The sequence below is a fragment of the Plecotus auritus genome, assembly GCF_963455305.1.
Source record: "Plecotus auritus genome assembly, chromosome: 1".
NCBI classification, from domain to species: domain Eukaryota; kingdom Metazoa; phylum Chordata; class Mammalia; order Chiroptera; family Vespertilionidae; genus Plecotus; species Plecotus auritus.
Window position 1 is genome coordinate 43,819,144 of NC_137770.1, and position 23,705 is coordinate 43,842,848.

The following is a 23,705-nucleotide window of genomic DNA, read 5'->3' on the forward strand; positions in this document are numbered from 1 at the left end:
TCTCTGGGAGTAAAGCAAAGAATCTACATTTTTAACCAGCTCTCCACATGATTCTTATTATATTCTGACGTTTGAGGCCACTGCCTGTGAGAGCCTCAGCCTACCTTATTCTCCATGGTTTGTGAACTTGAAAGTTCCGACCACTGTAAGGATCTCATTTCAGCACAACTGAAGGCATAACCACAGACTTTTCATTACTGATTCACTAAATCTTAAAATATAAAAGAACATTGATAATTGGCCTCAGATTCATTCATTAAATGTTCCCACGAACAGATTATATGCTGTGAATATACTTCAGACATTTGGAGTGCTACTTAGGGCTTTGAAAGGTAACTGATTAAGGGGTTTAAGGTTCTGTTTACTTGTAAGGTTTAACATCAAAATGTAATCAATCAGTAATAGTTGTTCTAAGTCACTCACCTAAGTGTATTTAAAATCATGACTAGTAATGCTATACCCAAAGATTTTTCTGTTTACATAAAGGATTGTTATCACTACTCATGTGTATACATGTGTATATGTCAGTATTTATGTGTGGTAAACATTGTCTTATCATTCTTATGTAACAATATAAACAGCATCTCCCTCTGGGCATATTTTCAGCATTGAATTAAGGAAGGGGGAAAGTGCAGCTTTAGCTTTCAATATGATCCTGATAACTAACTTTCCCTCTCTGGGTAATAGTGTGATTATAAGGTAATCAATGTTATTTCTACAAATGGCCTTATGCATATTCTGTTCATTCAGTATTTATTGGTTCCAGGCCCTGTTCAGGGAATAAATAGTGCAGTGGGCGGGGGGAAGTCAAAAATCTCTGCTGTGTAGATCTTAGTGAAGGATGTGTTAATACTCTTAAGGCCTAGGCCTCCCATGAATTTATTTGAATATGCACAAATACCCTATTCTTTTGGATAAGTATTTATTAGCAGACTTAGGGCTTTGATTTCCGGTGCCATGCCCTTTATTTCCCTACCATTCTAGTTCCTGTGTACGTTTATCTTTTCAAATTAGGTGATGAAAAGCATTCACTATAGCTGTAGGTAATAATCTAATTTTCAAGTTTTACATTTAGAACAGTCATTTAAGTAAAATGTCATTTCTGGTTTCAGTATCACATCAATAAGCTGTCAATCATGACATCAGAGAATCATTTGAACAACAGTGACAAAGAAGTTGATGAAGTTGATGCTGCCCTTTCAGACCTGGAGATTACTTTGGAAGGGGGTAAAACATCAACAATTCTGGTAGGGTGAATCTTTCAACCAACTAATTTACTTTGAATGATGCTTACCTTTTTGTCAGTTTAGGTTCTCATGAAGTATTAGGGGGATGTAGAGAAATATTTAATGCTTTAGAGAGTTCAGACATCAGTGTTTCAGAAACTTTTAAAATTAATATTGTGCCTCCAATAAAGCTACAGATCTTCTGATACTCTGCACATTCTCTTACAAGTAGTAGTAGAACATTTCTGCAGAGGAGAAGTTAATCTCAAGTCATGGATAAATCCATTTAGTGCCCTCCAAATTTGAAATAGTACAAAAAGAAGAGAGGAAATTTTTCAGATGTTAAGTTTGGTTTTATGGCTTTAAAACTTAGGAATTAGTTATATAAGAAACACTTACCTCGGGCTGTTAGGATTTATAAAATTTCCACAAACAGTTTTAGGTGCATTAGAATCAACAATGTATTCTTGTGGGTTATATAAATTGCCATTTGATCAGATTTTATTAGCTTTTTATGACATTTAAAAATGCCTTTGTACTATATGACCATATAATACAATTGTATCTTTAAAATCATTGTAATCTGTATTTTAAGTAATTTTGTTTATTAAGTAAACTGGTTCTTGATATCAGATACCAAATATTAGAGTTTCTCATTTGAAGGAAAATAAGAAAAAGAAATGATTAAATTCTTTCCCTAGGGTGACATTACTTCAATTCCTGAACTTGCTGACTACATTAAAGTTTTCAAGTAAGTACACAAAATGGAGGGATTGCAAATATTAATGAATAATAAATGTCAGTTTTATAGTTATATTCACATTATTGAAATTTATGTTTGGCCAGTCATTCTGTAAAAGCACTTACCAAATAGAACACTGCATTATAATGAGGAGAACTAACCATTTTTATCAACTTAAAATCACAATACTCATTATGTTGTTTTATCTGGTAAATATTTTTCTTAAGGCAAAAAAATGAAATAAAAAAGACTATAACCTAGGTTGCAATATGTAGATTGTGAAATGTACAGTGATATATCAGTATAAAGCAACTAGTCTAGGCAAAAGAGTAGTATATAATGAACCGTTACTGCCAGTTATTTCCTTGAGCCCTAGATTCTGTTGAATTCTATTCATTTTTTCATGGAACATTTTATAATTAAGGTTTCAGTGTATGTTACCTAATCTAGACTTTTATTTTATTTTGTTAAATATATTTTTATTGATTTCAGAGAGGAAAGGAGAGGGAGGGAGAGATGGAAACATCAACGATGAGAGAAGATCATTGATCAGCTGCCTCCTGCACACTCCACACTGAGATCGAGCCCACAACCCAGGCATGTGCCTTGACCAGGAATCAAACCATGACCTCCTGGTTCATAGGTCGATGCTCAACCACTAAGCCATGCTGGCTGTTAGACTTTTAAACAATCTAGACATATTTCACAGAATCACGAGAGCTAGGCATTAAGGCAGAGGAAAGGAGGGGTGTGGAATCCTATCTAATAAAAGAGTAATATGCAAATTGACTGTCACTCCGACACACAAGATGGCCGCCACAAGATGGCAAGCAGGGGAGGGCAGTTGTGGGCGATCAGGCCAGCAGGGGAGGGCAGTTGGGAGGGACCAGGCCTGCAAGGGAGGGCAGTTGGGGGTGTCCAGGCTGGCAGAGAAGGGCATTTTGGGGGGGACCAGGCCAGCAGGGGAGGGCAGTTGGGAGGGACCAGGCCTGCAGGGGACCGGGCCGGCAGAGGGGGGCAGTTAGGGGTTACTGGGACAGCAGGGGAGGGCAGTTAGGGGCAACCAGGCTGGCAGGGGAGGGCAGTTAGGGGCAATCGGGCCGGCAGGGGAGCAGTTAGGCGTCGATCAGGCTGGCAGGGGAGTGGTTAGGGGGTGATCAGGCTGGCAGGGGAGGGCAGTTAGGGGCAATCAGGCTGGCAGGGGATCAGTTAGGCGTCGATCAGGCTGGCAGGAGAGTGGTTAGAGGGTGATCAGGCTGGCAGGCAGAAGCAGTTGGGGGCAATCAGGAAGGCAGGCAGGCAAGTGGTTGGAAGCCAGTAGTCCTGGATTGTGAGAGGGATGTCCGACTGTCCGTTTAGGCCCGATCCAACCAGGAGCGTGCCTAAACGGGCAGTTGGACATCCCTCGAGGGGTCCCAGTTTGGAGAGAGTGCAGGCTGGGCTGAGGGACACACACACACACAGCCCATGCACAAATTTCGTGCGCTGGGCCTCTAGTATAATATAATATCATGGAATAAAACATTTGCTGTAGCTAAATATCAAATAGTTCAACATACATAACATTTCTGAAATAAGGGTATGATTTCAGATGCTGCTGCCTCTCCCCTGCCTTCTTTGCCATTTGTACACCTTTTTCATCTACCTGTACCTTTCTTTATCTACTCTCCTCCTGACTGCCCTGTCTTCGTTATATTTGACATGGGGGTGGCAAGTTAAAGTCACCCTTGAGCTACAGCCCTGAGAGACACAGGCACTTGCCTCACTTAGTCATGCGAGGTAAGCTCGCTCGTTCAGAGCGGCTCCAAGGCAGCCCTCAGACACCGTAAACCTGTGGGTACTTACAGGACCTAGGATATTTCCAATTCCTGACATTTACTTCACCTTTCTTTTCCCATCCTTCCCATGTGACCTGCTCGTGATACAGGTGGCTACAACTATGGGAGTTCTAGAATGTTGGCCCTGCCGTCTTTCTCCTCTGCCCACTCGCTATTTGTGAGGTCCTCCCGTGCAGATGGATTGGGAGCAAAGGTGCAAATCAGGAACAGCAGGATTGGATAGAACACACTGGCCAAGGGGAACTGATTCAGGAGATGTAAAACCTGGCCTTAGACTTTTAACATTGTGAAGCTTGGTGCTGAAACAAAGCATTGATAACGTTATTTCATTCCATTTGACACACAGGCCAAAAAAGCTGACTCTAAAAGGTTATAAGCAATATTGGTGCACCTTTAAAGATACATCTATTTCTTGCTACAAGAGCAAAGAAGAATCCAGTGGCACACCCGCTCATCAGATGAACCTCAGAGGTAAGCGTTGGGATGACCACTGCTGGTGGTAGAATATCTCTTAGCTAATATTCAATACCCTACATTTTGCTGGGAGGAAAAGTTTTTCAGCAGTTTCTGCACTCCTTACATACATATATATATATCTATATAAAACTTCGTTCTCGTCTTAGACTATTTCTGTTGCTCCTTCTTCACCTCTCACCTGATTGGAGCGCTGGTTCAGGTGGAAGGAGAATTTCCTCTCCAGGTTCGCCGGCTGCTTCTGCAGCTGGAGGACACCTGTTTGCCTCATGCTGTGACTTCTCTGTAGGGCCTCCTCCTAGTCTTGTAGATTCTTGATGAGCCGCTCTTAATGTGATGTTGTTCACTAAAGCCACCTGGCTCACTTCCAGTTCAGATACCACTTCCTCTAGGAAGCTGTACCCCTGGGAACCACTCAGATAAACCCGTCGTAAGTTGAAAATGCATTTATACACCTAATGTACTGAACATCATAGCTTAGCCTAGACCACCTTAAAAATGCTCAGAACACAGTACATCCCCCCCAAAAACAAAACAAACAAACCAACCACTGGCAACATAGTGTACTGCAGCCAATCGTGTTGTACCCTGGTGATCCTATGACTGGGAGCTGCAGCGCTGCCCAGCATCGAGACAGAGTATCATTCTGATCATTCTGCATATCACCAGCCCGGGAAAAATCAAAATTCCAAATTTGAAGTACAGTTTCTCCTGCGTGCATATTGCTTTCACACTATCATAAAGTCAAAAAATCATTTTAAGTGGAGCCATTGTAAGTCGGGGACCGTCTACACCCGCGGCACCAGCATGCTTGGTAAAGGAGGCCGTAGATCGGCTCCTCACTGCTCCGTACTCTTTACAACAAAGGCTAGAAAACTAGCATGCATTTTCCAGACTATTTCTAGATTCTAAACATACGCATTCGCATGAGCCTTGAGTTCCCAGCAAAGTAAAGGATTGGAGAGGCAGAGCTGAGGAAGGAGTGGGGAGCGGCAGGCGCTGGACCAACGCTGCTCAGCTCCCGGCTCCCAGCTCCTGGATTGCAGTGCAGCTGCACTCCCCTGGGAGGCCAGTTCTGAAGTGTTCGGGGAGTTGGTTATTCCTATCAGCCCAGCCTAGGGATGCATTTTACATGTACATTTGTTATACGTAAGGCAACTTGGACAAAGGCAGCAAAGGAAAAGGTCTCCTAATTCATTTCACAGAAATGATTCCCCAAATAATTTCACTTATCACTTAAAATACAGATGTGTTTTTCCTGATCTTTTTTTAGTATGTTGAACGTTAGGGTATTGTTAGTATATTTTAACAAAATTTCCCAAATCTCTACTTTATCTGTATTTGCCCAGTAGTTACCTGAACTGTTTTTATAGTTATATGCATTGTAAAAATAAAAAAATAAAAATAGAAAACCTCTGTCTTGGGGAGAAGACGGCTATGCCCGAGGGTTGGAATTCTGTAATTTTCCTAAAACTTTTCATTAGTCTCCCTGCCTTTCTCTCTTAGTCACATGAATTTAACTTTGGGTCTCAACCAGTGTTTGTTACTCGGAATCCGTTTTAGCTTTCTTCTGGCTCACCTCCTGAGCTGCCCAGGCTCGGCTCAGATTATCCACTCCTGAATCAGAGACTAGCTCTGTCTTCTGGCCTCTGCCCTTTCTGTCCCTGTTATATCCTCAGCCTTCTCCCGGAATGACTGAAAAGTCAAGTCCTGGTGTGGAGAACAGCTCACAAGGTGTTCTTCTCCCACCTCTCCCAAAGGAGCACTTTGCCGGCACCTCACACCGAGGAAGATCACACTAGAGAACCCAATGGCCAAGGCTCTGCCCCGCCACTAAGCAAACCCGGTGGTTTTGGAAAAAATAATCTATGTGGACCTCAGTATCTCCCTCTGAGAAATGAATCTGTTGGACTAGATCAGTGGTCGGCAAACTGCGGCTCGCAAGCCACATGCGGCTCGCGAGCCGCGGTTTGCCGCTCTGTTGACGAATGAGTTTGCCGACCACTGGACTAGATGGTCTAAGGCCCCTGAGAGATATAAAATGCAAAGTTCTAAAAAAATTCAGTTTAGCCCGCTGGCGTGGCTCAGTGGTTGAGCATCGACCTATGAACCAGGAGGTCATGGTTCAATTCCCAGTCAGGGCACATGCCCGGGTTGTGGGCTCGATCCCCAGTGTGGGGCGTGCAGGAGGCAGCCGATCAATGATTCTTTCTCATCATTGATGTTTCTATCTCTCCCTTCCTTTCTGAAATCAATAAAAATGTATTTAAAAAATAAATAAATTCAGTTTAGCAAATATGAATTGAACCCCTGTGCCACAAACTGCTGGGTACTATTGAAACATGAGCAAGAACAAATAGTAGTCCCAGCCCTCAAGATGTCTAGAGCATGTTGGGAAGATAAACTATTACAATTGAGGCAGTAACTAGTACTTTAAAAATTAAGTAACAGGTCAAAGCGGGTAAGGGTATTGTTTCAGTTAGTCTTCAGGAATGGTGGAGAGAATTAGGAAAGAATTCATAGGGGACTTAGGATCCAAAAGAGAAAACTCAGATCTGGGGAAGGAAGGAGGGGGCTGGAAAAAGAGCCTTCCAGGCAGAGACGGGTGTAAAAAGTGCCTGGAGAAAAGCTGGGATGCAGAATGTCATCAGGAGATGGATACTTCCTAACAGCTGTTGAACCGGGTTCTGCTAACATGAGAGGAATTAGGAGGAGTTGGCAAGAATTAGTGGATAAAAATGTTAAGGAGATTGTTTCTTAAACTGGCAGCAATGAAGTGCCACTGAAAAATTGACCTGAAGTGACAGCATCCATCATATTTATATTGGCTGCAGTTTAGAGGAATAATTTCAGATAGTGCTAGTGATCCAAGTTAAGGCTATCAGTACGGATGCAGAAAGGGTACAAATTCAGTAAATACTGAGGAAGTTCAATCCATAGACGAGGTGATTTACTTGGGCGGGGCCAGAGGGAAAGGACTTGTTTCTAGCTTGTGCGGTTAGGTGGATAGGGTGTTACTGAGATGGGGAAGAGATGAGTTTAATTTTGGGATATGTTAAATTTGAGGTACTTTGCCCTGGCTGGTGTGGCTCAGTCAGTAGGAGCATTGTCCCATACACCGAAAGGTTGCAGGTTCGATTCTCAGTCAGGGCACAGACTTAGGTTGCGGGTTTGATCCCCAGGTCTATTCCGGGAGCGTGTAGGAAGCAGCTGATCAATGTTTCTCACATGGATGTTTCTCCCTTTCTCTTTCTTTTCCCTCTCTAAAAATCAATGAAAATGTCCTCGGATGAGGATTAAAAATAATAATAAATAAATAAATTTGAGGTATTTGTGGGATATCTTTTTGGAGATAACCTGTAGGCCATTGGATCATGGGAGAGATCCATGCTGCAGATACTGCTATGGTAGCAATTAGCATGAATGGTAAATGTAGCCATTGGAATGACTGTCTAAAATATAAGAAGGCTAAGAACAGAACCTGCGGAAGACTCATTTTTAAGGGACAGTACATAGTAAAGGAAGAAAAGCTCATACAGGAAACAAAAAAGTGTAAGATTATAGAAATAATACACAGTAGAAGCTAAGATAAAAGTTGATTCAAAAAAGACACAGTAACTCAGCATCAGATGCTACAGAAAAGATAGTTAGCTTCCATAGGATTTAGCCACATGGAGTGGTGGCCTTGATTAAGAACATATTCAGCAGTTTTGAGTGTGAGAGTCAAAGTCAAAGTCATAGTTATTGAGAAGTAAGTAGGAAACAAGGACACCTTTTTTAAAAAAATTGATTTTAGATAGAGGAAGTGGGCGGGGGGAGAGAGAAACATCGATCTGTTGTCTCCTGCATAGGAATCGAACCCACAGTCTTGATATGTGCTCTGACAGAGAGACGTGAACTCAGTACAGCTGGAATTCCCTCTAGCGAGCTTTAACATGTACATTGTCTGACTTATCCCTACAGAATCCCTGTGAGGTAAAGGCAGAAATTTTGGGCTTAGGAATGTTAAGTAAATTGGTCATAATTATTAAATGGTAGAGAAAGCTCCTCTCCACTATATTACACTGGTCACTAATTGTTTATGCCGACCAATACCCCATTATCTAACTGGGTATATGTTCAATAAACCTGTGTTTTCTCCTGGAAAGCTACCAGCTAATGCTTAAACGAGTTGAATCAGGCCTCTGAAGAGGCTCCGTATAGGACTCTAGCTGGAACTGGCTAATCCCCCTCACACACTTTCAAGGCAGAATAAAAGTCATTTTTTTTCTAACCCAAACACAATTAAGTTAGAAAATAATTAAAGAACGGTATTTTAAAACTCCTATACATTTAGAAACAGAAATCCCAAATAACTTAAGATTCAAAGAACTGAATGATGCTAAAACAACACATATCAAAACTTGTTGGAGTGCAAGTTGTGGTTTTTGGTCATGTCTTTTCAGTAGGACCCTTTCCTTCTCAGTCAGGTTTGTGGATTGTGAGGCCACAACCTCTGAGCCATTGCCTCTCTGGATTAGATCTCTCTGATTCTGCTCCATCCAAACAAAATCCCTGGGCATAAAGAATTCATTCCCTGCCCTAGCTGGTTTGGCTCAGTGGATAGAGCGTCAGCCTGCGGACTGAAAGGTCCCAGGTTCGATTCTGGCCAAGGGCATGTACCTTGGTTGCAGGCACATCCCCAGTAGGAGGTGTGCAGGAGACAGCTGATCGATGTTTCTCTCTCATCGATCTTTCTAACTCTCTAGTCTTCTCCCTTCCTCTCTGTAAAATATCAATAAAATATATTTTAAAAAAAATTCATTCCCTGATTTATAGATTCCACAACAGCAAAATTCTACATGATAAGATGATGCCATAAGATGAGGGATCTCTGTATTGGCTTGGGATTTCTTAAAAGTAAATTTAACTATTTTAATAATTACTATTTTTTTTTTACAGGATGTGAAGTCACCCCAGATGTAAACATTTCAGGCCAAAAATTTAACATCAAACTCCTGATCCCAGTTGCAGAGGGCATGAATGAAATTTGGCTTCGTTGTGACAATGTGAGTTTTCCAGTTCCTTAGTGAATTATCCAGTCATCCTTACGTTTTATGTGCAAAGGACCCATCCTGACATCCTGCTCAGACCTCGGTATTCCTTTTCAACAGGAAAAGCAGTACGCCCACTGGATGGCAGCCTGCAGATTGGCCTCCAAGGGCAAGACCATGGCGGACAGTTCTTACAACCTGGAAGTTCAGAATATTCTTTCCTTTCTGAAGATGCAGCATTTAAACCCAGATCCTCAGTTAATACCAGAGCAGATCACAACGGATATAAATCCTGAGTGCTTGGTGTCCCCTCGCTACCTAAAAAAGTACAAGAACAAGCAGGTACTTGATTCATTTTATTCCAGCTACCACTTTCTACTGGTTGATTTTACAATTTTGTGCACATACTTTAAATTTAATTTCTCCTCTTACACAAAACTTTTTAGTCTTAATTGGAAGTCTAAGTGTCACCAGGTGGTTAGTATATAAAATTGGAAATAAATAGCTTTCAGTCAGTTTAAATTGATAATTTAAAAAAATACCTTTATCATTTTTCTAATTTTTTTTTAAATATGTAACACTTCACGAATTTGCATGTCATCCTTGCACAGGGGCCGTGCTAATCTTCTCTATATCGTTCCAGTTTTAGTATATGTGCTGCCAAAGCGAGCACTGTTACCTTTATCATCTTAATATGACAGATAATGAGGTGGAATAGTTGGGAGTATATTTATTCTAAACGACTTGAGGAAACCACTGTGTTAACAGGAATTAAATACGGCCTTAATGCTTTGTGTTCCTGAATTCATGCAGTGGATTCATTTCCCACCAAAAGCTATATTGACTCTTTTTGCTGCTGACGTTGACTTTTCCAGCTTTGGAAGTAAATTTTACAAGGTAGAGATCGTCTACATTTAAACATCATCTTTTCTAAACATTAACAGTCAAAACCTAACCAAGATTTGCATAAAATGGCAATATTTGGCAAATTTTCCTTGAAATTTACTGCTTTTGTTCACTTTGTTTAGAATTCCTTTCCTGGAAATTAATACTATAAAAGGATTGCTATTTAGGAAAATGGTTCTTCGGAAACAACATAAAAAGGTTTCTTGCAGGGGAATTTCACTTGGGATAACCCCAGTGTTCTCTACACCAAACATCCTGCCATAAAAGGAAAAGCTTCAGTTTGGAGGGTGGGGGTGGGGAGTGAAGATCTTTAAAATAAATATTTTTATCTAGTATCACTTTGATCTTTTAAGAAATAATTTGGAAACATTACTGAAAAGGCCCAGAACAATTAGTAGTTCTTAACTTTAAATATAATGCTTATCATATGAGTCTAATGTCACTTAAGTAGAAATTTAAAATGTTCGGGAGTTTTAATCACCCAAGTATTTCTTTAGGTTTCTGAGGTTGTGTAAGCTACATGGAAATTGTTTATCCCACAGTCCTACGATGTGGGAGTATTAAGGAATGGAGGAAATGCTGCCCTGGGGAGCTTTGTGGAATGTAGATTGTAAATTAAAAGGCAAAGTGAATCAAATACTAATTTACTTATTTTTATTCTTAGTAATTTCATTTTAAGATTATTTGAAAAGAAACTTGTTTCAGAAAGTAGATTCATTTGCCTTCAAAGGCAATGAATAAATTCAAATCTTAGCAATCTTATTTTCACTATCAAGTATCAGTGGATAAGGATCTTAAAGTATAGTTATCAAAACAGCCAAATTTTGGTTTAGGTATCGTTTTCTTAGAAATTTTTTAAATGGTAGGTTTTCACTTTGAAAAGTTCTCAACACTGGATGTTTGACTGTCCTTAACTGGCAGGATGGCAATATGTGTGTGATCGTAGTTAAGGATTCTTCTAGCCTATCTCCCACATTGGCATCTTATCAAATGCACGTTCTTCTTAAATATGTTTTTATTGATTTTTAGAGAGAGAAGAAGGGATAGGCAGAGAGAGAGAGAATCAGCTATGAGAGAGAAACATCAATTGGCTGCCTCCTACACACTCCCCACTGAAGATCAAGCCTGCAACCCAGGCACGTGCCCTGACTGGGAATCAAACCAGGGACCTCTTGGTTTATGGGTCTACACTCAACCACTGAACCACACCAGCTGGGCACACATTCTCTTTTAATCCTCCTTTCCCTAACTAGACTTACATGTTGCTCTCAGAAGGTAGAGACCGTGTATTGCCCTATCATTTATTGGGGTCATTGGACAAAGTGCTCAGTAATTATTTAACCTGTATAATCCAGTGGCCTTCAGGAGTTAGTTAGGAAGGTGTGTAGGCCTGGGTTCATTCATCCCTACTAGGGCATAAGTGCATTGTTTTCCTTCGGGTCCATCATTATAGCCTTTGTTATATATATTTTTTAAATAATTTTTTATTGACTTCAGAAAGGGAGGGAGAGATAGAAACATTGATGATGAGAGAGAGAATCATTAATTGGCTGCCTCCTGCACGTCCCCCCCCCCCCCCGCCCCCGCCCTGGGGATTGAGCCTGCACATGGGGCATGTGCCTTGACTGGGAATCCAGTTGTGACTTCCTGGTTCATAGGTCGATGCTCAACCACTGAGCCATGCTGGTTGGGCTAGCCTTTGTTATATTTAAATCTATTTGAATTCTTCAAAGCTACATATTAATTAAACTTGCTATGGATATTTTCACATGAATATGACTCCCAAACTATTAACATAGTTTTATCCATGTTAATCCAGACTGCAATGGACTAATATGTTTATAGCAACCATTCCTAGTGTAGTGTATGGCATCTCTTTATTTTCCCTTCCAGGAAAAAGGATGCAAAAAACAGATGGTAATTGAGGTGTTTGTTTTTCTTGTGTAAATAAACAGTGTGGGCACTACCTATGTTATGCTTTCAACTTAGGTCTGAAAAGCGGTGCATGGATCATGTTATCTGACTCAATCTGAGACAATATTGAAGGCTTTTAAATAGTAATTTTGATTTTGCTACTAAAATAATTAGTTTTACCCTAACCAGTAAGAACTGGTACATGATGGGGGAAAGGTATTTGCTCTTTTAATTTTTCTCCCTCAACTTTCTCTACCCTTAATTTTAGTAATACTTAACAACCTAAAATAACGTGGAGTGTTTCTCAGTATTCTAAATGGAAATAATCACTGCTTCCTCGCTCTCATTCTCATGCTCGCATTTACTTTGCTTGGTTTCCACCTACAGTAATTTTTGCATGGTTTTTGGCTGGAATTTTGGTTTGCAGGTTACCGCAACTTTTCCTTTGCTTCATTGCCATTTTTTCTGATTGCCTTTTTTTCTTTCTGCTTCCTTTTTCTTTTCCTCGCATTGCCATCTACAGCCAGGCTATATAAGAGACTTGGTAAGTTCTCCATATTTACCAAAAAAAGAATGAAAATATTAAAGTCCTAGCTGCAATCTCCCCTCATGTATTAATTTCCTTCCATTCCTTATGGGAGTAGCCTTCCCAAAGTGAGTATAATTTAAATTAAAATTGAACTTTTCTAATGATTCCTTTAGAAAAACTTTAAAATTATGATGATAATAAGTATTCCTGCTATAAACTTGTATTCTGATCATATATCTTGATGCTAAATTTAAAACTTCCCCTGTATGTGAGGATTACAACGTGCCCTTTTATAATAGTTATCGGACATGTGTGTACTTGGAATGTGTCGAGTGGCAGTTTTGTATTCCTAATAGTACTTGTTTCATGATATATGGGAACTGAAATTAAGAAGAAAGATATCAAGGTTTGTTTGGAAAAGTCATTTTACTAAAATTCCCAAATGTAGGTTTTTAATTTCAACTCTTGCAACATAGGATTTTGGGGTGGGACACATAGTTCAGTTTTTTAAATCTTTGTCTTGAATCTGCCATGAAATAATACTGTCTACTGTTAAGGTGATGTTGATGTTCAATCATGTTTAGATAACAGCGAGAATTTTGGAGGCCCATCAGAATGTAGCTCAGATGAGTCTAATTGAAGCCAAGATGAGATTTATTCAAGCATGGCAGTCCTTGCCGGAGTTCGGCATCACACACTTTATGGCAAGGTCAGTGGTTCTCTGAGCACCTACGGGTAAACCTCAATCTGTGCCTTTTTACTTAATCTACTTCACATAATTAAATGAAACCTTTAAAGCCACCAACTGAGACCCATTAACCTATTTTACAGTAAAATTTAAAGATGTTGGAATATGTTTTCTAGACTTATAATTTTTACATTAAACATTCAAAATGATTGCATTTCTGTTTTTAATTGTATAAGATTGGCACTATTTTTTAGAGCTAACATGCACATCTGGAAGAAACAGGCCAACATGTCCCCTCACCCCTAATATGTTTTTAATGCTATAGGTTCCAAGGGGGCAAAAAAGAAGACCTTATTGGAATTACATACAACAGGCTGATTAGGATGGATGCCGGCACAGGAGACGCAATTAAAACCTGGCGTTTCAGTAACATGAAACAGTGGAATGTAAACTGGGAAATCAAAATGGTAAGCTGCAACGGTATTACTGGAAAACTGCTAAAAAAATTAGTAAATGTAAGGATAAAAAGCCCCATAAGTTCTGAGGATTATATGTAGCTTTACCTCTTAAAGTATAAAACATGGTTAGTTATTCATTCCCCACTTAAACTTGCCTATTTCATAACTAGCCCATTTATTAAAATTCTAAGAACATAATGATCTCCTTGGAATATTGGCTTATTTTGTTTAAGGTTGTCTTTCTATAATGGATAAATCCCTTTCACTCACAATAGCAGCTACTCTTTAATGAATGCCTACTTTGTGCCAGGCATGTTAGATGTTTTACATTTGTGCCCTATTTCTGAAGCTCAGCACAGCTTTGTGAGGTAGGTGGATTATCCCTACTTTCCAAATGAGGGCATAAAACGTAGAGGCCTAAGGGCTGTCATTGTCCACGATCACACACTTAGTAACAGAATCAGGATTCAAACAGATGTTGGCGCTAAAACCTGGCACTTCTACCATATATCATGCTGCCCCTAGCCTTAGAATACATGCATTGCTATCATTTAAAATAAACAGAATCTTTCACTAATTAATCATTTGTTTTAAGATCTCTGGGTTTGTTGCATCAATTCCTATTACTTCATTAGAATCTCTTATTTCTGAAATATTTAAACATGATACCTAAAGGTTAAATATCTAAAGCAAATATTAAACACAGGAAGTAGATTTTCTCCCAGGATTTGGAGAGAGACAGTCTCATTAATCGAATCACCAGAGACCACTGGGAACTTAATGACCTAAACCCCTTGCCTTCCTTTTCAGAACATGAGTGGGGGAGAGGCTCATAACCTTTACTTATGCTTTTGGACTTAAAGGCATTATTAGTTTAGGACTAAAAAAGAGTATTTGAGGATCAAGTATTTTGTAATAGAGCAGACCTTCACTGGGACCCACTCATCTGGAGTTTTACTGGGACGTAACAGTTCTCTGTCTTTGTTCCAGGTCACTGTAGAGTTTGCAGATGAAGTCCGATTGTCCTTCATTTGTACTGAAGTAGATTGCAAAGTGGTTCATGAATTCATTGGTGGCTACATATTTCTCTCAACACGGGCAAAAGACCAAAATGAGAGTTTAGATGAAGAGATGTTCTACAAACTTACCAGTGGTTGGGTGTGAATTGAAGTACTGTGTAATGAAACTCCATGGCCATAACAATATTTAACTTTAAAAGCTGTTGTTTGTTATATGCTGCTTAATAAAGTAAGCTTGAAATTTATCATTTTATCATGAAAACTTATTTGCCTTACCAGACCAGTTAACATGTGCACTAACAAGCACGACTATAACCTGCTCTCATGATACAGTGTATGAACTTGAATATGGCACACGTTCCTTAGGGCCAAGAATTGAAAACCAAAGTAGTGGGCAAGTCAGGAACGAAGTATCACTGATGGAAGCTAGCCAAACTAAGAAACTCAAGCCATCTACTTTACAGCTATCCAGGGCTTAAACTATATGAAGTCTATTTATCATGTTTAATGCATGTGTTTTAATGTATGTTTAATTTGACCTAGTGTTCTTAAAATCATACTTCCGGTAGCCATTTGAAACCCGCCCCCCCTCAATAAATCAGGCCTACAAAAGATGCCTGATATTTTTTTTTTTTTTTTTTTTTTTTTTTTTTTTTTTAAATATATTTTATTGATATTTTACAGAGAGGAAGGGAGAGGGATAGAGAGCTAGAAACATCGATGAGAGAGAAACATCGATCAGCTGCCTCCTGCACACCTCCCACTGGGGATGTGCCCGCAACCCAGGTACATGCCCTTGACCGGAATCGAACCCGGGACCATTCAGTCCGCAGGCTGACGCTCTATCCACTGAGCCAAACCGGTTTCGGCAGATGCCTGATATTTAATAGTGTCATTGTTTAACCTTGAAGGAAAATGCTATTAGTCTGTTACACTTGGTTTATTTGTTTTTGTCCTTGAATGAGCATGTATGTATATTGTCTTGTGTTTTTATTTTTACACCATATTGTATTACAACACGTAGTATTCACCAGCATATTCACTGTCTGCCTAAAATATGCAATTTTTGCATTACAATATGAAGTAAAGGTCTATGAAGTATGCATTTTGTGTAACTAATGTACAAACACAAATTTTATAAAATTGTACAGTTTTTTTTAAAAAAATTACTCACAACTAGCAAATGGCGTAGGTATGTAGCATCTTTACATTAATTAAATGCTTTAAAAATATAATTAATGTGCAGTTTTAATATCTGCTAAATTAAGAATGACTTCAATATAGTCATGATTTGCCACAATGTCCTTAACTCTGATGCCTGGACTGGCCATGTTCTGGTCTGTTGCGCTGTTACAGTCTGCATTGGTGCTAGTCAAAAAAATTCCTAGCTCACATGGCCCAAAAGGGTGCCAGGGAGGGGTAGATTACCAGTATTGTCCAATAACCCATGGTTTAAAGACTGTATAAATGCATTTTATTTTAAATAAAAGTAAAATCTTTTATTTAATGTTTCTTTATGTATTTCTTGTTTTCACGGTTTACATAGGGTTTATTTTGTAGAAGTGAACTTTTGCCTTTTGGAAATGCCTACATCTTATGTTATGAGAAACAGTTTGCTAGTATTCCAAAGTTACTAGATAGGATAGATTCTTCTTTAACACGTTAAGCGCCAAGCCTGTTTTGTCTTCCTTTCCGTTTCAGTCACCGGTGACTGACATGGCGCTTAACGTGTTAAAGTGAGAATTTCTCATTTTTCCTACTATTTGAAAAAATGAGCTGTATAATATTTAAATGTTAGAAATGTAGTTGTAAACAAAAATATGACATGAATAGAATTATTGACTTGAGCAGAATTTGTTTTAAATAGCAAAATGACTCTTGGTTTAAAAAGACACCCCATTTATTCCTTTACTCCCTGTTACTGCTATAGTTTCATTATTCAGACTCAAAACTTTACTCCTGGACTTTCTCCTTTATCTGTTGCACTTAATCAGGCCATCTTACTGATTTCCCCCTCAGGCAAACTTGTGTCTTTCCCTGTCATTCATCACCAGCACCGAAATGCAGGGCTTCGTCCTGTGCCTGCCAGGATGCCGCAGACTCTTAGAGCAAAGCTCTGATCACATTCTCCATGGCTTTTCTTCGTACTCGTACTCGAAGGCCAGGTCATAACAGGCCTTGCCCCGGAGTTTAACAGCTCCTTTCCATTAAAATAGGTTTAAGTAATATATACCCTTTCCTTATCTTCAGTACAGGTCACCGTGTATAATCACTTGCTAAAGGCCCTAAACTGTATTTAAACTATGACAGCCCAAGTCGGTTATAGTCCCAACTGCTTCCCACAAGTGAGGACCGCCTCTGCTGATGTTTCCGCCTCTGGTTTGCCCACTGCCCTCACTGCGATTTTGCGGTGAATTCAGCCCCCGCACAGCACCGGCTATATTTTAGCTCTGACTCCTGGTTGCCCAAAGCATAAATGCCAAGTCCTCAGTCAGGTGCTCAGAGGTCTCCCGTGGTCTGTTTCCCAGCTCAAGGTTTCATCCTTATCTCCCAACATCCTGCAGTCCGATCAAACTGGACAGATCACATTTTCCAGACACTCACCCATCTCCATGTCATTTCCCAAGCCTTCTTCTAGTCTCAACCTTTGCAATCTCATCTTTCTAGCATTTTAGAAAGAACTCAAGTGTTCTTCCATTAACACTTCCAAGTTTCAGGGGAGGGGGTGAGCTGAAGGGGGTCAATGGGAGGAAAAAGGCGACATATATAATACTTTCAACAATAAAGAATTATTTAAAAAATAAAAAAATACTTCCAAGTTTCCTTGCAGCCAGAAATTTTCTCTTACCCCTATGAACTGCACTGAGTTTGGTCCTTTGTGGAACATAAGAGCAATCATCCTTATTAGGATTGAGTCTGTCTTACTGTCCCTATTATTAGTTCCTTTGGAAATCAAGGAATTATTGCAATTTAGTATTTTTATAGCCTTAGTTTAACACAGAGGAAATGAACATGTTTTCTGCACAGTAACTATGCATTACGAATTTTTGCTAAGTGCTTTCACATACATTCTTCTAAAGAGTTATATAAGCTCCTCATTTTATAGATGAGGCTCAGAGGCCATGTGACCTGTTTAAAGTCACACAGCTATAATTAGTGCCAAGGCAGAGTTGCAAGTGAACCCAAATTTCTACCTCCCTATCCAGTCCTGTTAAAAACAAGCCCTTCATTCCTCAAAAAATAAAAAATACAACTACCATATGGCCAAACATTTCCACTGTTGGGTGTTCATTTGAATAAAACACTAATGCAAAAAGATATATGCACCCCTATGTTCATTGCATTATTATATTAATTTTTAGAGGAAAGGAGAGAGAGTTACATCAGTCAGTTGCCTCCCACAGGCACCCCAACTAGGGATAGAACCTGCAACCTGGATAGTGTCCTGACTGGGAAGCGAACCCACCACCTTTTTGTGTACAAGACGACACTCCAACCTACTGAGCGACACTGACCAGGACCATTGCACCGTTATTTACAATAGCCAAGATATGGAAGTAACCTAGGTATCCATCAATAGATGAATAAATATATACATACATACAATGAAATATCCTATCTAATAAAGAGGTAATATGCTAATTGACCATCATGCCCTCACAAAGATGGTGGCACCCACAGTCAATAAGGAGGGAATATGCTAATTGACTGCCATGCCCTCAAAGATGGCGGCGCCCAGTCCCCTCAGCCCCGCAGCCGCCCAGGGCCAGCCTGAGGGACAACTAAACGACTGAACAAGCAGGCTGCGTGGGGCAACCAGGCCAGCGGGGGGGCCGAGAGAGGTGACCAGGCTGGCGGGGGGGGGCTGTTGGGGGCGACCAGGTCGGCGGGGGGGGCAATTAGGGGCAACCAGGCAGGCAGGCAGGTGAACTATTAGGAGCCAGCGGTCCAGGACTGTAAGAGGGATGTCCATCTGCCGGTCTAGACTGGCAGTCAGACATCCCCTGAGGGGTCCCAGATTGGAGAGGGTCAGGCTGGGCTGAGAGGACCACCCCCCCCACCACCCTCCATGCATGAATTTCATGCCCCGGACCTCTATACTAATAAAAGATTAATATCCTAATTAGACTGGGAGACCTTCAGGACATCCTTTCAGACAAAGCCTGGGCTTGGCCAGCCTGCAAACCGCCCCCAAACAGCCTTCAGCCCCTCGCCCAGGCCGGCCACACCCCCCACAGGGAACCTCACCCCGATGGGGATGTAGCCAGCCTACAAATGGCCATCAGCCCCTTGCCCAGGCCCACCCCTCCCCCAGCTGGAACCCTCACCCCGACTGGGGCGAGGCCAGCCTGAAAATGGCCTTCAGCCCCTCACCCAGGCTATCACTGCCCCCAGTGGGGACCCCCACCCCAATGAGGGTGTGGCCGGCCTACAAACCCACCCCAGGCCCCTTGCCCAGGCCGGCCCTGTCCCCTAAGGGGACCCTCACCCTGATCTGGGACCCCCTTCGGGGCAGACCAGCTGGCTCCCACCCATGCACCAGGCCTCTATCTATACTAATAAAAGGGTAATATGCTAATTAGATCAGGAGACCTTCCAGACAAAGCCATGGTGGCAGGGCCAAGGCAGAGGCGGTTAGGGGCGATCAGGCCAGGAGGGGAGGCAGTTGGGGGCGATCAGGCCAGCAGGGATGGGGGCAGTTGGGGGCAAGCAGGCCAGCAGGCGGAGTGGTTAGGGGCGACCAGGCAGGCAGGCAGGTGAGCAGTTAGGAGCCAGCAGTCCCCGATTGCGAGAGGGATGTCCCAGATTGGAGTGGGTGCAGGCCTGGCTGAGGGACACCCCTTCCCCTCCCATGCACGAATTTCGTGCAACGGGCCACTAGTTAACCATAAAAAGAATGAAATCTTGCTATATATGACAATATGGATGGGCCTAAAGGTTATGCTAAGTGAAATAAGGGAAAGACAAGTACTGTATGATTTTGCTTATGTGTAATCTAAAATACAAAACAGACAAACTCAAATACAGAGAATAAATTGATGGTCGCCAGAGAATTCCTCTCTAAAAATTAATATAATAATAATGCAATGAACTATGCTGTTAGATCAAGGTGATCACTTTGTAAAGTATGTAAATGTATAATCACTATGCTATGCACCGAAAACTAATATCGATGGGAGGGTGACTGGGGATGGTGGTGGAAAGGTAAAGGGATTAAGAAGTACAAATTGTCAGTTATAAAAATAGTCATGGGGCCAGGACCAGTGTGGCTCAGTGGTTAAGCATTTACCCATGAACCAGGAGGTCACGGTTTGGTTCCCAGTCAGAGCAAGCACATGCCCAGGGTTGCGGGCTCGATTCCCAGTGGGTATGCAGGAGCCAGCTGATAGCTGATTCTCATCATTGATGTTTCTATCTCTCCCTCTCCTTTCCTCTCTGAAATCGATAAAAACATTAAAAAAAATAGTCACAGGGATGTAAAGTGCAGCAGAGGGAATGCAGTTATCCAATCATATACTAACTATGCTGTCAGATCAAGGTGACCACTTCGTAAAGTATGTAAAGGTCTAATCACTATGCTATGCAACTAAAACTAATATCAGTGAGGCAAGAGTGGGTTTACAGTTGTTCGTATGGAAAACAATACAATAATAAATAGTAATACAAGAAAAAACTGTTTTTTTGTACTTGCAACTGTAACCTACTTTTGCCCCACCCTAATAAGACTTTTAACAACAATAACAAAAAGGGACAAATACAGTCTGCCACAGTGTTGCTCTTGGTCTGTGTCAGAGCAGAAGGTCAAGAAAGGCAAGTGACTTTCCTCCTACAAAGTTCATGTCTCTAGCATGGGTGGGAACCTTTCTTCTGCCAAGGGCCTTTTGGATATTTGTAACGTCATTCCCAGAGGCCATACAAAATTATCATCTTAAAAATTAGCCTGCTATATTTGGTCAAACATTTAATTAACTCACCCCTATTGCCTTGGCAGGGCGAGACCAAATGATTTCTCAGGCCTTATACAGCCCACGGGCCGGATGTACCCCACCCCTGCCTAGGGTAATGGATGTGTTAAGCAGATGGTGGGAATCCTTTCATAATCAGATCACATATATCAGATCACCAAGATGTACTTTAAACCTTACAGTTTTGTCAGTTATACCTCAGTAAAATGGGGGTTGGGGGAGTTAATGTCTCTAGGTCCCTGACTTCTGAAGTTCAAGGTTGTGCAAAAAATAATCTGTAGCAAGTTAAGATTACTGATTAACTACACCTGGCTTCTAGGTGTCTAACCTGCTGATTTAAGTGAGAGGCCAGGGAAGGTAGGTCGGTCCACAGGACACTGAGTCACATGCAGCAGCATCCTGAAACTGCGTCTCTGGAGGCCCAGCCAGTGCTCTTTCCACAGACTGATGTTGCCTCTGTAGAGACCACTACGTAGGATTCCTCAGGATTCATTCAAAATTAAAACAAATTTAAAATTTTTTTTTAAATTTGTTTTTCAGTTACAGTTTACATACAGTATTAAAGGGTGGGGCAAAAGTAGGTTACAGTTGTTACCAGTTAATGATGAAGTGAGATCAGACCAACCTGGGTTCTTGACTTAATTTATCCGGAGAAATACCTTACAACGTTATATAAAATATTTAAAGTGCCCACACTACACCTAATTGAATATGGCAGTTACCCAGTAAAACATTAGTTGTTTCTTTTAACCCAACCTTGTTATTGATCCTCTGGAATGCATCCCTACCCTGTGCCTTTCCTAACTATTCCTACCGTCTGTAAGTCTGACAAGGGCTGCTGCTGTTTCTAATCCAGTCACTTAACACGTGGTCACACTTCCACCACTCCGATAATTCAGGAAAGAGAACGGGGCTTCCTGAAACCCGCCCCTTGTGACACAGTGTCATCACCAATCCTGAATGTGTCTCCTAAAAGCATAACCCTGCACAGCTGCCATCAAGGCTCTGCTTTATTCTAAAAACGGTGATGCCGATTCCAAAAAAATCCTGCCACCTGCAAACGTCCGTAGCTATTGCAGTCATTCCTTCTCTTTGTAGCTATGCAGTTGTGAAGAAAGGCCAGGATGAGTTGACTCGCTCCATGGGTGTACACCCTACAGATACTGGACAGCCTTGCTCTGCTGAGAGTCCTGTCATCTCTGCATAGTAGCATCCAGGAAGAAGCTGTTTACTGAAGCTCTGTGCTCTCCAACAAATTAATTGTGTGTCTGTTTGAACTGCTTTGGTTTGGCCGCTCAAGAATCGGGGAGGAACAACAAGGACAAAAAAGAATGGGGGAGGGAGTGCAGAGAGTGACAGGAAATGGGAAATTTTAAGTCTGGGTAAGAGGAGTGAAATTCTCAGAGTGGATCACAGAGCAACCCAGAACAGGAAACTGAGTAGAAAAAAAAAAAGAAAGAAAGAAAAGAAAAGAAAAAAGCCTTATCTGGTGACCTTATTTCCCATGTGCTGATTCCTCTTGCTTTCTCTGCTTTATTTAATAAACAATTCACTTTCCCAGGCTGAATGTGTATATTAAAATTCTGTTTCCTTAGTAAACAGTTACCAGCACACACATACCCCTAGCTGAGTTTCCCTTTTGATATTTTTGCATGAGCCTGCATATACTAAAAATTACAAGCACTTAAAATAATTTGAGACCATTATTTCATGAGATCTAATTATAGTCTCATGTGGCTTCATTGGCCAGGCATTATCTGCATTTCTGCTCAGGGAAGTGGTCCAAGTTCAATGTTAATTAAATTTGTGATAAAAATAGCAAAATGGGTTGAACATATCTTATTAATATGCTTTGTAGATAGTGCACAATGAAGAAGAAAACACTTCATGAGCATAAATTCTCAAATCTAAATGTTGTAACCTTTATGATCAAGTAAAAATCAAGTAAATATATTTACGCTCAGGTTTACTGATCAAATCCTGTTTATCTAAATCTTATGTCTATCTTCCTTGCCTAATTATAAATTCAATTAGCTCTGAGAAGGAACATTTGGAAAACAGCATTTCTTCTATTCTAGAAGAGCAAACAGCCAACCATAGCCAAACACTCCTAAGGAACAATAGGTGGGGGTGTAGCTTTAGCAGATAGCAAAGAAATCAGTATAAAACTATATTAAAGTGTGATGTTGGCACAGAGATAAATGAAGTAGCCAGAGCCCAAACATGCACACGGTGGAAACTTTATTTCTGAGAGCCAGCCTTGCGGGTCAGGATGAAACAGAAGGGCTTCCAATGAATGGTGCCGGCGATTAGCTTTATGAAACAGAGGAATTTGGACCATCGATTCCAAACGATTAAAGACGTCAATGAGAAAAATAACTTTTAAAAGATGACATAGGAGAGCATTTAATATGACATTGAGGGAAGATTTTGTGTATTAAGGCACAAAACATATAAATGAGAACTATGGACTATAAAGTATAAAAAGGCAATTCAAATTGGGAAAAGATATTTGCAACCCATAATGGACAAAGGATTAGCATCTAGAGTATAAATACACGCACCTGGTCAGGCCAAACGAAAAATGGACAAAACACTGGAATGGGTACTTCACAAAAGAGGAAAACTTAATGGCCACAAAAATCTATGGAAAAGTGTTCAACTTCACTAGTAGTGTAAAAGTGGGGGGAAAACAAAATTTAAATACAATTAAAATACAGTTGCACACCTAGTGTGTAAAATTTTCAGTCTGGCCCTGGCTGGGTTGGCTCAGTTGGTTGGAGAGTCACACCAAAAGGTTGGTCCGATTCCCATTTGGAGCGTGTACGGGATGCAGCCAATCCACGTTTCTCTCTCACATCGATGTTTCTCTCCCTCTCTTTCTAAAAATCAATTTAAAAAACAACAACACA

The 23,705-nt window shown here is 40.8% G+C and overlaps 2 protein-coding genes across 10 annotated transcripts in view; one reads left to right on the forward strand and one right to left on the reverse strand.

Annotated features, from left to right (window-relative positions):
* The window catches only part of FERMT2 (FERM domain containing kindlin 2), a 68,818-nt gene extending 53,700 nt beyond the window's left edge, over positions 1-15,118 (forward strand). For 2 of the 6 annotated variants that reach the window (XM_080684578.1, XM_080684575.1), the window contains 9 exons: positions 1,113-1,247; positions 1,928-1,977; positions 4,153-4,277; positions 9,222-9,328; positions 9,434-9,655; positions 12,657-12,677; positions 13,247-13,371; positions 13,676-13,817; positions 14,799-15,118. In XM_080684578.1, coding sequence (XP_080540704.1) covers positions 1,113-1,247; positions 1,928-1,977; positions 4,153-4,277; positions 9,222-9,328; positions 9,434-9,655; positions 12,657-12,677; positions 13,247-13,371; positions 13,676-13,817; positions 14,799-14,972 — 1,101 coding nt within the window. In that variant the 3' untranslated portion in view covers positions 14,973-15,118. Of the gene's footprint in view, positions 1-1,112; positions 1,248-1,927; positions 1,978-4,152; positions 4,278-9,221; positions 9,329-9,433; positions 9,656-12,112; positions 12,137-12,656; positions 12,678-13,246; positions 13,372-13,675; positions 13,818-14,798 lie in introns of all 6 variants that reach the window. The other 4 variants (XM_080684579.1, XM_080684577.1, XM_080684576.1 and 1 more) reach the window with 3 other exon arrangements.
* The window catches only part of STYX (serine/threonine/tyrosine interacting protein), a 204,035-nt gene that overhangs the window by 51,723 nt on the left and 128,607 nt on the right, over positions 1-23,705 (reverse strand). The gene's annotated exons all lie outside the window — the stretch shown is intronic.